General features: G+C 41.7%; 1 protein-coding gene and 1 pseudogene across 1 annotated transcript in view; one reads left to right on the top strand and one right to left on the bottom strand.

Annotated features, from left to right (window-relative positions):
* Positions 1 to 548, top strand: part of LOC142443499 (lysosomal alpha-mannosidase-like) — a 33,569-nt gene extending 33,021 nt beyond the window's left edge. Inside the window, exon 24 of the mRNA XM_075544864.1 lies at positions 352 to 548. Coding sequence (XP_075400979.1) covers positions 352 to 548 — 197 coding nt within the window. The remainder of the gene's footprint in view (positions 1 to 351) is intronic.
* A 2,709-nt stretch (positions 549 to 3,257) lies between these two features.
* On the bottom strand, positions 3,258 to 4,540 carry LOC142431568 (centrin-3-like; annotated as a pseudogene).
* Between the last annotated feature and the right edge of the window lie 11,478 nt (positions 4,541 to 16,018).

Here is a 16,018-nt window from a genome sequence, read left to right as displayed (position 1 = left end):
TCTCAACCCAGTAGAGCTTTTTTCTGTTTGGGGAGGATTCCCTCTTGTAGCCTCAGCTTTCATCGTGCCAGAGCCAATGGGGATTTGAACCGCTGGCCTTGTTAGCAGTTCAATGCATAGTGCACTACAAATCATGGCTCCTTTAAGATGCCCATAGGAGGAGTGTAAAGACTATGACCACAGTGTCCTGGTGTGCCGGTTCTGGAAGGTTGGGTTCATGTCAGACTCAGCAACAGGGGTTGAGGTTCTCGGATGACAGAGGACAAGAGAGGCTGTAAGTGTCTCTGTAAGATGTTCTCCAAGCCTGAGGAAAGTCACCTTGTCCTTTCTTGTCTCCTCCTGCAACCTCAGGCCCTGCCCTCCACACCCCTACCTCCTCCCTGGATTTTGCTGCCATCACGCTGCAGCCCATGGAGATCCGCACCTTCCTGGCCTCCATCAAATGGAAGCGGTCTCAACATTACTTGGCTTCCCCCATCATAGCTGGAGCACCCCGTATCATGGACTGGGTGAGCCACTGCCTCTCCATCCTCCTGTTGGTGTTGTAAACCAGAGCCATTAAAATCCCATCCACAAGCACACAGTGGAGGAATGACTAAGTCTGCTTTTTCCTTGCGGTGCCAATGTACAAACTAGAAAGTGTATCAATTCTTCTGCTGATGAGAGATCTCTCTACGTGGGAGTCAGTGAGACACTGGTTGGAATGCTGACACAGACCCACACTCACTCCCATTCCCAATCAGGTTTTTGCCACCCTTGTCGCCTCATCTGCTTCTTTCTCCTTCATCGACTCAGGCCAGGCAAAGCTACTTTGAGAAGCCACACAGAGTGGCTTACAAACCTGATCCTGCTTGGTCTTGGCCCTGGTAGTCCAAGATAAGGAGGGCTGAGGATTCAAATGCCACTGGGAAGCCTAAAGGAACAGATTGCATTTGACATGAGTCCAAGAGAAAAGCTTCGTCAAGGTAGGACGAAGGTGATGGAAAGAAGCTTGCAATGGGCTTAGTCTTGGGCTAAGAGCCGGGGTTGGCCTGGAGGCAGGAAATACTAGTTAATCCCAGGTTTGGCATTTCAAAGAACTGATCATATGTGCAAGTTGATGGCCTTGGACATCTCCTTTGAAGTATCCAGACTTCAGCAGCCTATTGTAGATAAAGGAAAACAAGGCTGTGGTTGGGCTGCTAACTGCAAGGTCAGCAGTTCAGAACCACCAGCAATTCCATGGAAGAAAGACGGGGCTTTCTATGACCCGTAAAGAGTTACATAGTCTAGGAAACACACAGGAACAGTGATACCTTGTTCTATAGGGTGGCTCTGAGTCAGAAATGACTCGATGGCAGTGAGTTTGGTTTGGGTTCTGGAAGGATTAACACGTTCTGTTACCGCAGGCCTTGCTGGCTTCTGGCCGTCCTCCAAGAGGGGTCATGCAACAGGTTTGTTTTCACATGAGGTCCTGCTGACCCACGATTCCTAGCTTCGCCATGGTGATTTGGTAGGCCACATCTTGAAAACGATTAGACCGTTTACTTCCCAATTCATGGAGGCTGGACAATCCACTATGCAAGCAAGTTGCATAAAACCCTTTGGAGGACTGGAAAATTCACTAAGTCAACTAGCAAACTGGCCTCCGTCAGGGTTTAGCTAAGTAGTGGTCTTGGTGGGTGGAGTAGGCTTTGAAAAGAGGCACTCAGAGATTGGGAGGGGATGTCTCACTGCCATCAAGAAGAGTCTGGGGAGAATGCTTCATTTGGATCTGAGGTCCCTGCACTTGAGAGCATCCCAGTCCCAGGAGACCGAAGGAACTGTAACATTGGAGATGGCATGAGATATTACAAAATGGAAAAAGGTGGCATGAGATGGTGGTAACAGTATGAATAGGAATTGGTGCCAGATATTTTTATTATTATTTTAATAAATCATTTTATTGGGTGCTCTACAGCTCTGATAACAATCCATACATCAATTGTATCAAGCACATTTTTACATATGTTGCCATCATCATTTTCAAAATATTTCCTTTCTGCTTGAGCCCTTGGTATTAGCTCTTCTGTTTTCCCCTCCCTCCCCCAATGGACCCCTGATAAATTATTATTCTTTTTATATCTTACACTACCCACTGTCTCCCTTCAACCATGTTATTGTTACTTGTTCCCCTGGAAGGGGGGCGGTATTATACATCAGTCATTGTAGTCGGTTCCCCGTATCTCTCCCTTCTCCTTCCACCTTCCCCTTACTCACATGGTATCTCCACTCCCATTGCTGTTCCTGAGGGGTTTATCTGTCCTGGATTCCGTGTGTCGAGAGCTCTTATCTGAGGAAGCTTGCTGACAGAATGAAACTGCCCAGTCCTGCACCCTCCTCACAGTGTGATTAGGTTCAAGCCCATTATTGCAGCCACCGTGTCAACCCATCTTCTCAAGGGTCTTCCTCTTTTCCCACTTTACCAGGTGGGTAGTTGGATGGTTTTATATCAACTAGACACTGGTGGCTCGGGGTGTAGTTAAACCTGCCAATCAAGTGGCAGCTTGATGACACCAACTTGAGCGTGGGGCCTTTTGCATCATGAGAGTGAGGGGCTCTGGGAACTGTTCTCTCTGCCCCTCCATCGTCCTGACTGCTGGCATGGCCCCAGGTGGGTCACTCAACCTAAGAGCAGCAGGTACCCTGGCATGTTCCCACCAATCTCAGATCCACATGAATCTGCCCCCAAGGCCTAGGATCTTCCTGCTTCCCAGTTCTTTCTGCGTCCCCAGCATGTGGCCATGTGAGTTGGAAGAAGGAATAATGGACTAGCATCGGACTTACGAACTTGAGTTGGATTGAGCTGGGATGCATTCTGGATATAATTCTTTTATATATATATTTACTTCTTTTTTATATATATCTACTTCTTTTATATATATAAATATATATATATTTACTAAACTCTAAAATACTAATAGGTATTTTATTAATTAAATCTTGAAAAACTTATCCACCAAAAGTGTCCCCTAATGTTGTTATAAAAAACCCTCAAAGAAAAATCTGTATCACATGATTTAATTGTTTAAACTTTATATAAAACCCATACTACAAATACAAAACTGAACTATTTGAATACTATCAACATCCTTTATACAAAGAAACTTAGCAGTAGTAAAATATAAATATGTGATGGTTATTTGGAACAGTTTCCCTCTTTTTGGCTTGGCTCCAGGCACAAAAATAAATCATGAGATGTTAACTGCAACATTCTTAGGGGTTATTCTTATAAACATTCAAATTTCACCAGCCATAATGGCAATGGACTCCTCTTGATCTATTTCTCCATCACCATCTTGATCACGTTCTTCTATCATAGCTCAAAGTTCGTCATCACCATGTTCTCACCCAATTCTCGCGCAACATGTCACAAATTTCTCAAGCTTATTTGCTCTGAATCACCATCAAATAGTTTAACTGCCTTTAATCTTTCTTCATGGGGATCTTTTTTCAATATCCAGTCTATCACAACTTCATTAAAGTCTTCAAAGGTCTGGGATCTTGAAGGCTTGAAGGTAAACAAGTGGCCATCTAGCTCAGAAGCAACAAAGCCCACATGGAAGAAGCACCCTAGTCTGTGTGATGACGAGGGGGTCAAACGGATCAGGTATCAGAGAACAAAAAATACAAATCATTGTGAATGGGGGAGAGTGCAAATTGGGGACTCAAGACCCATCCGTAGGCAACTGGACATCCCCTTACAGAAGGGTCCCAGGGAGAAGACGAGCCAGTCAGGGTGCAGTGTAGCAACGATAAAACAGAGAACTTTCCTCTAGTTCTTAAGTGCTTCCTCCCCTCACTCCTCACCCTCCCTCCCACTATCATGATCACAATTCTACCCTACAAATCCGGCTAGACCAGAGGATGTAAACTAGTACAGATAGGAACTGGAGACACAGGGAATCCAGGATGGATGATCCCTTCAGGACCAGTGCTGTGAGTGGCAAAACTGGGTGTGTGGAGGGAAGGTGGGGTGGAAAGGGAGAACCGATTACAAGGATCTACATATAACTTTCTGCCTGAGGGATGGACAACAGAAAATTAGGTGAAGGGAGATGTCGGATGGTGTAAGATATGACAAAATAATAATTTATGAATTATCAAGGGTTCATGAGGGAGGGGTAGCGCGAAGGGAGAGAAAAAATGAGCTGATATCAAGGCTCAAGAAGAAAGAAAAATGTTTTGAGATTTATGGCAACAAATATACAAATGTGCTTGACACAATGGATGGATGGATGGATTGTGATAAGAGTTGTACGAGCCTCCAATAAAATGATTAAATTTTTAACAAATCTTCAAAGGTGATTTTTCCCTGTGGCTTCTCTGTCGTCATCTTTAAGGATCTTTGGCACATAACCTTTTCTTACATCAAACCCAAGGCTGTCGTGGCCACCTTCGACTCCAGATAATCTGTTGCTTCATCTTTGTCTGTAGCAAATAGTTCAAAAGCATCTTGAATTTCTTACTTCTCTTCCTGAGAGAGCTCTCTTCTTTTTTTCCCCTTGGTTTTGTCTAACATATGCTTGCTTCTCAGAGCTAAACGTTCCTCTCAAGAATGAGTTTGACTCCCTACCCCAAGCAGCACCCCTGGCAAAAGCCTTTCAATAACCACCAACCACTATAATTATTTTCCCCAACAGTTTTATTGGCAAATAGCTTACATAACATATAATTCAATCGTTCAATCATATCAGAGAGTTGAACAATACCCCCCACATCAATTTTAGAGAATCCCCTGTACCCATGGTTAAATTGCTTTTAAGATGATTTATGCAATCACAATCCATCCTAGTGCTCCCTCCCCCACCCATCTTCATTATTTACTCCCCAAATCCCCTTTCCCTCTGTATCTGCCCCCTACCCCTGTATTCCTTATATCCCCTTGTATCTGTTATAATAATTGTGCATCCACTCCTCTGCTTCACAGCTGGAAGATCCAACAGAAAACAAAAAATAGAATCGTGCTAAGGTAATAAGGGTAAAAACATAATAGTATACAGACAAAAATAAGAAAGAAAAGACCCACAACAATCTTTTTTTAAAAAGCTAGGAAAGAAATTTCAGTCACGGAACCAGTAAGATATACTTGCACCCAGAACAAATTCAGGTTGTGTCTACAGGGTGGTCAACTAACCAAGTGTCGAGCTCAGTATAGTATAATCAAGATTGCAATGGTCTCTGCCTGATTGCAGGGCTGATATAGACTCTTGCCTGTGGCTACAGCAGATCTGCAAGTGGCTCAGTCAGACCAGATAATCTGACAGATGGGTTTGGGGCTCTCACCGTCTCCCACGGCCCTCCACACATTGGGTATTCATAAATTTTGCTCTGTTGCTTTTCTTCTCACCATATTTGAGTTTTGTCCTTGTCATATTTGGATCACAAAAGTTGATGTGCTTCTTCTTTGTGGACTTAGTTGACTCCTCCCTTACATGACTGCTTGTTTGACTACAAGCCTTTAAAACCCCAGACGCTATTGCAGTTGATAGCCGGGCACCATCTGCTTTCTTGATCACACTTTGCTGTAGCACCCTTATCTTCAGTGATCCTTTCATGAAGATGAGTGTCAAACGGGGCCATGGTGTAACAACTGACTGCTCTTAAGTTGGGGCTAGGACATAATTACTTCTCAATATAAAGCTCTTTCTTAGACATACATTGGTGTCACTGGTTTTATTTCTCTAACAAAACCTAACAGACCAAGTCTAACAGACCAAGCACGATGTCCTTTTCCAGGGACAAGTTGCTCTTGACAACATGTCCAAAGCAAACGAGATGTCTCACCATCCTTACTTCTATGGAGCATTCTGGCTGTACTTCTTTGAAGACAGACAAACTTGTTTGTTTGGCCATTCCTGGTACTTTCACTATTCTTTGCCAGCACCACAATTGAAATGCATCGGTTCTTCTTCAATTTCTTATTCTATGTTCAACTTTCACATTCATATGAGGTGATTCATAAACCATGCTTAGGGCAAGTGCAACTTAAGCTTCAAAATAGTATCCTTGCTTTGCAACACTTTGAAGAGGTCTTTGCAGCAGATTTGCCCAATTTAATGCATCCTTTGGTCTCTTGAATGCTGCTTCCCTGAGCATTGATTGTGGAGCCAAACAGACTAAAATCTTTTAAAAAAAATCATAGACAACTTCAATAGTTTTTCCACTGACTATAGTAACAATTGGTCCAGTTGTACGGGGTTTTTGTTTTCTTAATGTTGATTGTAATTCATATTGAAGGCTTGATATGCATCAGCAAGGGCTTCAAATCCTCCTCAGTCTTAGCAAGCTAGGTTGAGTCACCTACCTGTAACAGGTTGTTAATGAGCTTTCCTCCATTCCTGACATTACTTCTTCATATTAATTATCCAGCTTCTTTGAGTATTTGCTCAGCACACAGATTCGGTAAGAATGTTGAGTGGATATACAACCCTGAGGCACACTTACATGTATTCAATTTTCCCTTGTTCTCTTGCCACAACTGCCACTTGACCCATGTACAGCATGATCAAATGAAGAAATTCCTATTCTTCTCAAGGCTATCAATAATTTGTTAGGATCCACACAGTCAAATACCTTAGGAGAGCCAATAAAACACAAGTAAACATCTTTCTGTTATTCTCTGCTTTGAACCAAGGTCCATCTGATGTCAGCCATGATATCCCTTGTTTCACATCATTTTTCACATCCATCCCAACTTTCTGGCATCTCTTTGCCAGTGCATAGCTGGAACCATTGTTGCATAATCTTCAGCAAATATGTACTTACATGTGATATCAACAATATTGTTCACTTGAGCATTCTGTTGAGTCGCTTTTCTTTGGAATGGGTACAAATATAGATCTAGTCAGTTAACCAGGTACTCTTTTCCATTCTCCTTGGCATAGACAAGTGAGTGCTTCCAGTGTTTCATCAGCTTGTTGAAATATTTCAATTAGTTGGCATATTTGTGTGTGTGTGTGTGTGAATATAATAAGGAAGCAGATGGACTTTGGCCTCTACTTAAATCTTACCTCAGTACGAGAATGATTTTTTCTAATATTGTGGAAAGGCACGATACTCACCTCCACAACACAATCTCTGAAAATGATGAATAAGCAAATGTCTTAAAGATCATTGATGGTGTCCAGCTATTAAAAAAATATATAGTGCCTTGGGTCTTAAGGCTGGAAGTTAAAGAAGTAGCCATCTAGCAGGGAGACAATAAAGCCCACATGGAAGAAGCACACCAACCTGTGTGATTTTGTGGTGTCAAGGGGAACAGGTATCAGAAGTTCAAAAGCAAGCAATCAAATTGATGTGAAGGAGCTTGGCCAAAGTGGAGACCCAAAACCCACCTGTAAAATAAATGGACAGTCCCTCACAGACGGGCCACAAGGAAGAGATAATACACCCAGGATGCAGTACAGCACTGACGAAACACATAACTATCCTCTAGTTCTTTAATATTTCCTCCCCCCACTGTTAAGGCCTTAGTTTTGCCTCACTAATCTTGCTAAACCTGTGTATGACACTTGGACGATCAAGATCTTTCAATGCACAAAATCCGAAACAGCTAAGCCCTTCATAAACAGCAATGGAGTAACAATTCCCTGAGGGAACGGGAAGAGAGGGGGAAAGGGGGAACTGATCGCAATGACGAATGTATAACCCCACTCCAGGGGAAAAAACATAATTGTAGGTGATGGATACTTTCGGTAGTGTAAAATACGGTGAAAATAATTATATATTAAGTTTTCATGGGGGTGGTAAGGTGGGGGAGGGAAGGAGGGTGGAGAGGGAGCTGATTGCCAAAGAGTTCAAGAAGAAAACATTTTGAAAATGATGGTCACAGCTATTGTATATCTATGTTATTCTAATGGAACTGTGGGTTGTTATAATATCTGTAAGAGCTCCTGATAAAATTATTTTTAAAAGGAAAAATAAATAGTTCAATTGGTATTCAATCAATTCCTGGATCCTTGTTTTTGGCTAATGTTTTCAGTGCAGCTTGAACTACTTCCTTCAGTACCATTGATTCTTTCTCATATGTTACCTCCTGAAATGCCTGGATATCAACTGGCTCTTTATTCAAACAGCAACTAACTGTGTATTTGTTTCATCATCTTTTGATGCTTCCTGCATCACTCGATGTTTTTTATAGAATCTTTCAATATTACAACTTGATACTTGAGTTTTTCTTGAGTTCTTTCCGTTTAAGATATGCTGAATGTGTTCGTTTTGATTTTTTATCTCTAGGCCTTCACAGATTTCACACCAGAGACATATATAAATCATAAATAGATGAAAGCAATTTGAGCCCACACTTAATTCTAGTCCCAATCGAAGAACAGTTATTTCTTATGACATGGCCCTGCTTGATACTCGCCCTTAGGACGAGATCATTGACGATACGGGCGCTATAAAAAAGCGTGGCGAAGAGACTAAATGGTGCCCAGCTGTTAGAAATAATCGCATCTGGTGTCTTAAAGGTTTGCCTTCAAGCAAACATTCTTCTGAGTGAGACATCAACTAGATTGACACAGAAGTACACCGGCCAAGATCCATTTGATTTAGCAATGATATCTCAGGTTCCACAGCCTAATCGGAATCTAGCCTGAACCTATGGCAGCTCTCTATAAATGCAACCAGTGTTGGATTATTTTCAGCAAATTTTCACTTGTGTGGGATAGTAATGATACTGTTTTATAACTGAGAATTCTGTTGGGTCACCTTCCTTAGGTATCCATTAGTACAAACATGAATCTCCTCCAGGCAGTTGGCCAAGTCGCTGTCTTCCAAATTTCCTGGGATAGATGAATCAGTACTTCCAGTGCTTTACCGGCCTGTTGAAACCTTTTCGTTGGTATTCCATCACCTCCTGGAGCCTTGTTGCCTAATGCTTTCATCCCAGCTTAAACTTCTTCTTTTAGTACCATTGGTTCTTGTTCATATGCCACCTCCTGAAATTATAGGATGCTTACGATTTTGGGGGGTTACAATGACTCCGTGTTTTCTTTTGATGTTTCCTGCATTGCTCAATATTTTGTCAATAGAATCTTTCAATATTGTAAATCAAGGCTTGAATTTCTTCTTGAGTATTTCCTTGGTTCCTAATCTATGGTGAATGTGCTCTCATTGTACCAGTACAAGGGTCTTTTGACTTCTGTTGCTGTGATGTGCGTTTTGAGGTAGGGGCCTCCTCCTTTGTTGTACTTCTTTAATAGTTCTCTGGTTATCTTTCTTTCCATAGGAAGTTGGTGATTCGTTATTCTGTCTTTTTAAAGAATGATACTTGCATTTGGATTGGAATGGAATTACATTTGTAGATCGATTTTGGGTAGTATTGATACTTTCATAATATTGTATTCCTATCCATGACCATGGTATCTTCTTACATTTATGTAGGTTCCTTTCGGTTTCTTTCAGTAGTGTTTTGTAGTTTTCTTTTGCACGTGTCTTTTGTTTCTCTGATTAGGTTTATTCCTAACCATTTTACCTATGGATTGGCTATTGTAAATGACATTCTTCCCCTGGTTTCCTTTACAGAGTCCTCTTGCTACTATACAAGAATCCAACTGATGTTTGTTTGTTCATCTTGTTCCCTGCCACATTGTCGAATCTTTCCTTAGTTCCAACAATTTTCTTTATGGTCTTTGATGTTTTCTAAGAAATCAAATGATGGGCTGTATTGGGTAAATCTGCTGCACAAAACCTCTTTAAATTGTGGGAAAGCCAGTAGGTTACTTTGAGGACTAAGGTACACTTTAACCAAGCCATGGGATTTTCAGTCTCCTCATAAGCATTTGAAAGTTGGATGCTGAATAAAGAAGACAAAAGACACGTGGATATGTTTGCATTATGGTGCTGGAGAAGAATATTGAAAGTCCCGTGGACTGCCAAAAGCGCCAACAAATGTGCCTGAAAAGAAATACAACTAGACTCCTCTTTAGAAACAAGGACAGTGAGACTTTTTCTTGTGCACTTTGTTATCTGGAGAAACCAGTCCCTGGAAAAGGGCATCATGCTTGGGAAATCAAGAGAGACCATGAAAAAAAGGAAGTCCCTAGACAAGACGGACTGAAATAATGGCTGCAACATTGACCTGGAACATAAGAACAATGGTGAAGAGGGCCCAGGACCAGACAGGGTTTTGTTCAGTTGTTCATAGGGTCGCTGAATTAGAGCCAACTCAATGACCCCTCACAACAGCGACATGTATGGGCTCATATCACCTTCAAATGCAGGTGCAATCAATTGGATTTTTGTGTATTCCATCTGGGGAAGTCCATGTATATAGTCAACTCTTCTGTTGTTCATAAAAGGAATTTTCCATGAATAAGTCCTTGGCTCTGCAAAATTTGGTCATGACATCTCCATTAATTTCTGTTGCCAAGACGTTATTTTCCAGCTACTGTTCCTTCATATTTGCTTCTAATTTTTGCATTCTGAACAAAAGAAATTATCAGTGCATCTTGATTGCACATTTGATCAATTTCCAACTGAAGTCGCTGGTAGAATTCTTTGATTTCTTCATTGGTAACTTGTGTGCTTCCTACATAAATTTGAATCATAGTGTATTGTTTTGATTTCCTTGAAGGTGGATAGGTAATATCCTGTCACAGACAGCATTGTACTTCATGATGGATATTGCAATGCCCTTTTGGACAGTGAATGTCACGTCATTCCTCTTGATTCTGTTATTCCCTGCATAGTAAATCAAAAGATTTCCGGATTCAAAAATGACCAATACCAGTCCATGTTAGCTCACTAGTTACTGTGATATTGATCTTCATGTGTTTTATTTCATTTTTGACAACTTCTAAATTTCCTAGATTCATACTTCATACTTCACACTTCCCAAGTTCTGATCATTAGCAATTTTTGCAGCTGTATCTCCTTACCTTGAGTCATGCCCCATCAACAATGAAGATCCTAAGGCTCCACTCCCACAGGCTTTACTTGACTCAGGTCACCATGGTCAACTCCAGTCCTAGAAATCATCTGGCTCCTTCTTAGTCACATTTCAAGTGCCCTCAGGTCTGAGTGGCCCACCCTGCACCACTATCCCAGACAGTGCTCCATTCTTTAGGCCGACAGTATCTGATGAGGTTTCCAAGCTATGCATAAGGTTTTCAGTGGCTCCTTCTTCCAAAATGGATAGCTGAATCCTTCGTTGTTATCTTTTCTTAGTCTAGAAGCTCCACTGAAACCTGTTCTCTTTGGGTGAGCCTTCTGGCATTTGAAATATCAGTGACATAAGCATCTGGCACCCCTTAAAAACAGTGATGATGGGTACAGATAAGAGCTGGAAACACAGGGAATCCAGGGCAGATAAACCCCTCAGGATCAACCAATAATGAGAGTAGTGATACTAGGAGGGTAAGAGGAAAGTGGAGGGCGAAAGGGGGAACCAATCACAATTATCTGCCTATAATCCCCTCCCTGGGGGGGGGTGGACAACAGAAAAGTGGGTAAAGGAAGACATCAGTCAGTATAAGACATGAAAAATAATTATAATTTATAAATGATCAAGGTGAGGGAAGGAGAGAGGGAAAAATGAGGAGCTGTTACCAAGGACTCCAGTAGAAAGAAAATGTTTTTAAAATGATGATGGCAACAAATGTGCTTGATACAACGGATGGATGGATGATAAGAGCTGTATGAGCCCCCAATAAAATAATTTTTAAAAGCCCAGTGACGAAACCATGAAGCACCTCATAACATGAAGGGACCTGGAAACCATTATGCTGAGTGAAGTTAGTCAATAGCCAAAGGACAAATATTATTTGAGTCCACCACTACAAAATTCACACTGAGATGAAGCCAGGCCCCTGCTCCAGGGCATGTGCTTCTCCTAATCTGGTTTCCTAACGAATGAGGTAGAGATCCTGCCTAGTGTCCATGAAGTATATTTCACCCCCTCTATATGTACAGCTTAACACCACTTTGATAGAGAGCTCCCCTCAGCCGAGGTCAGTTTTTCATGATGTGAGGGGAGACACAGAAAAGATCATTCAGTTGCTTCCACAGAAAACTGTGCTAGGCTCTGCCCAGCATCTGGGGTCTTAAAGGCTTGAAGATAAACAAACGTCCATCTAGCTCAGAAGCAACAAAGCCCACATGGAAGAAACACACCAGCCTGTGTGATCACAAGATGTCGATGGGATCAGGTATCTTACATCAAAAAACAAACAAAATCAAATAATTGTGAATGAGGGGGAGTGCGGAGTGGGGCCCAAAGCCCATCTGTAGGCAACTGGACATCCCCTTACAGAAGGGTCGCGGGGAGGAGACAAGTCACTCAGGGTGCCATGTAGCAATGATGAAACATACAACTTTCCTCTAGTTCTTAAATGCTTCCTTCCCACCCACCCCCACTATCATGATCCCAAGTCTACCTTACAAATCCAGCTAGACCAGAGGATATACACTGGTACAGACAGGAACTGGAAACACAGGAAATCTATGACAGATGAATCCCTCAGGACCAGTGATGAGAGGGGCGATACCAGGAGGGTGGAGGTAAGGTGGGGTAGAAAGGAGGAACCAATTACAAGGATCTACATATAACTCCCTCCCTAGGGGACAGACCACAGAAAAGTGGATGAAGAGAGATGTTGGACAGTGTAAGACATGAAAAAATAACAATTTATAAATTATAAAGGGTTCATGAGGGAAGGGGGAGTGGGGAGGGAGGGGGGAAAAGAGGAACTGATACCAAAGGCTCAAGTAGAAAGCAAATGTTTTGAGACTGATGATGGCAACAAATGTACAAATGTGCTTGAAACAATGGATGTATGTACGGATTGTGATGAGTTGTACGAGCCCCCAATAAAATGATTTTTTAAAATAAAACTATGCTAGGCTCACCCAAATCCAACAGATACTTCTCCAAGAATGATAAGGAAACCTTACTAGAAATTCAAATCAAGATGAAGGTTGGGGGCATATATGCCCCAGAGAAGGAAATTATGTTTCTCTTGGTAGGAAAATGGGGAGGAACAACTTCCCATGGGGAAAAAACACATCACAATACTTATATATATATAAAGCAAAGGAGAGAATAACTGATGCTAAGTTCCTAATGGGCTATTTTGAACTAATGTCTCTGTAGCCGTTGATTGCCTAGTCCATGTGCTGCAGACTACTGGGACTTTGGACTCTCTTCTTTGGAGGTGTGAATATCCCTCATGGGCCATATCAGAGAACTCAATGTGGAAACCCCACTAAGTGAACTGGGTTTTACCACAAACTCACCCATAACCCTTGAACTTAACATTGAAACTCCCTAGTGTGAAAAGATGCAGATGGTTGGAGCCAAAGGTCATAGAACTGGCAGGTGATGGCCTTTGCTTCTGATCTCTTGACTTGAGGGTGCCCACTGAATGGTGGCCCATGTTGCTGCTGTTGGTAGGTGACATCGAGTCAGCTGTAACCCAAAGCAACCTTGTACACAACAGAATGAAACACTGCACAGTCTTGCCCACCCTCACAATTGTTCCTATGCTGAGCCCATTGGTGCAGCCACAGTGTCAATCCATATCATTGAGGGCCTTCTGTTTCTCTGCCCCTCCACCAAGTATGATGTCCTCCTCGTGGGACTGGTCTCTCCTGACAATATGCCAAAAGTGCGTGACACGAAGTCTTGCCATCCTTGCATCTAAGGAGCACTCTGGCCTTGCTTCTTCCAATACGGACCTGTTGTTCCTTATACTTTCGATGTTCTTCGCCAGCACCACAATTTGAATGCATCTATTCTTCCATGGTCTTCCTTTTCCAATGTCCAACTGCCACATGCATATGATGCGATGGAGAATACCATGGCTGGGTCAGATGCACCTTAGTCCCCAAAGAAACACCCTTGCTCTTGAATACTCTAAAGATGTCTTGTGCAGCAGATTTATCTAATGCCATATGTCTTTTGATCTCTTGACTCCTGCTTATGTTCCATAACTACTTACTATGTTAATGCCCTCCTTGCTTCATTATGACATAATCTGGTAGGCAGGGCTATGACATTGTGAGTGAATATTATTGAAATTTTCCTCCTATCACCAACCCTTATTGTTAGTATAAACAGTTTACTGTCACTTGAGTTTAATCTGTACAAATCAACAATTCATGTATTGCAGTTCATACCTGGCCTATACTCAGATAATTTTCTTTTTTCTTTAAACATTTTATTAGGGGCTCATACAACTCTTATCACAATCCATACATATACATATATCAATTGTATAAAGCACATCTGTACATTCTTTGCCCTAATCATTTTCTTTTTTTACATTTTATTAGGGGCTCATACAACTCTTATCACAATCCATTCATATACATACATCAATTGTATAAAGCACATCCACACATTCCCTGATAATTTCCTTTTTTCAACAGTGTTTTAGATTCTATACCATTGAATGACACAGTCAATGCATACTGGTTACCTATTAGGTTATTAACTGCAAGGTCAGCAGTTTGAAACCACCAGCCATCTCCTCAAGAGAAAGATGAGGCTTTCTGCTTCTGTGAAGATTTAGTTATCAAAACTCACAAGGGCAGTTCTGTCCTGTCCTGTAGGATGGCTTTGAGTCCATGTTGACTCGATTGTAGTGGCAGTGATGCCCCCAGGGAGATGAATGATAATGTTCGCTAACATAAAAGGACAACGGTGTCACTAAGGTGGACCCAACAGATATATAAAGCATAGATATTGGAATGGATTAGGGGCTCAAACTTAATTCTAGCCCCAGTCTAGGAGCAATTAGTTTTTATGACATGTCCTTGATTGATGCTCACCCTTATTAAGAGATCACTGAAGATATGGACGCTACAGCAAAGTATGGTGAAGAAACCAGATGGTACCCAGCTATCATAAAGAATAGCATCTGGTATCTTAATGGCTTTTCTTCCAACAAGCAGCCATCTAAGTGAGGCGGCAATGAAGTTCACGTGGAAGAAGCACATCAGCCTGTGTGATCCAAGGATTTTAATTAATAAAATCCAAATCCAACGGAGGGAATGGTCTCAGAGTTTAAATTGTGCAAACTTGGTTTGCAGAAGGCTATGGATGATGGTGGAAGCCCAAAATCCACTTTCAGGATCCACACATGGACTAAGCCTCTGGTGAATCCCCTCTGATCATAGTTGAGGGATGGGAATAGCCTGGCTGTCAGAGATTAGTGTAAAATCAATGATGGCTGTTGTCATTAGGTTAAACTGTAATAGTTTATCATTTGATCTTTGACCCATTTTAAAGCGGTTTTTGTTTTTAAAAAAAAGTGAAGGGGAAACATGCATGGATTAAGCCTCTGGTAAATACTCTTGACCACAGACCAGGGTTTCAATAGCCTTGCTCTCAGGAAAAACACATTGAAAAGAGGATTGTTGCAGATTCAACTAGGTTAAAAAATTAACATCTTACCTTTTGATCCACTTTTGATCTCCCTGTTGATTTGATTGAGTTTTTAATATTTTCTGCTTTCTTTTCGATTGAAGTTTTTATCTATGAAACACTTCATGACATGAGGGATTGGGAGGACATTATATTGTGTGAAGTGAGCCAAGCACAAAAGGACAAATATTATATGAGATCGCTGTAGTAAAAAGTAAACATTGAGAGAAGCTTTTCATACCAAAAGCAGCATACTGTGATGGCTCCCAGGAGTGGAGTAAAAGAGATCTAAGAGAAAGCAATAGGCTAAAGGGTGTTGGTGGTTAAGTCCTGCTGAGTCAGTTTCAACTCATAGGTAACGTGTGTACAGCAGATCAAAGCATGACCTGGTCCTACACCATCTTCCAACACTTGTCTGTCAGTCTGTGGGGCCTTTCATGTTTCTCTGATGTTGGAAGATAATTCACCAGTATTTCAAATGCCAGCAGGATTCCCAAGGTGCACATGTTTCAGTGGAGTTTCCAGACTGCGATCAGAATATGCATAAGGACTAGGCTGTCCACTTTGGGGGAATTATTCACTGAAAACTTTAGGAATAGCAAGCTAAAGGGTAGACAAATGTTGAGTGAA

This window comes from Tenrec ecaudatus, chromosome 1, assembly GCF_050624435.1.
Source record: "Tenrec ecaudatus isolate mTenEca1 chromosome 1, mTenEca1.hap1, whole genome shotgun sequence".
NCBI lineage: Eukaryota > Metazoa > Chordata > Mammalia > Afrosoricida > Tenrecidae > Tenrec > Tenrec ecaudatus.
The sequence above is the reverse complement of the archived record's forward strand: the minus strand, read 5'-3'. Positions and strand labels throughout refer to the sequence as shown.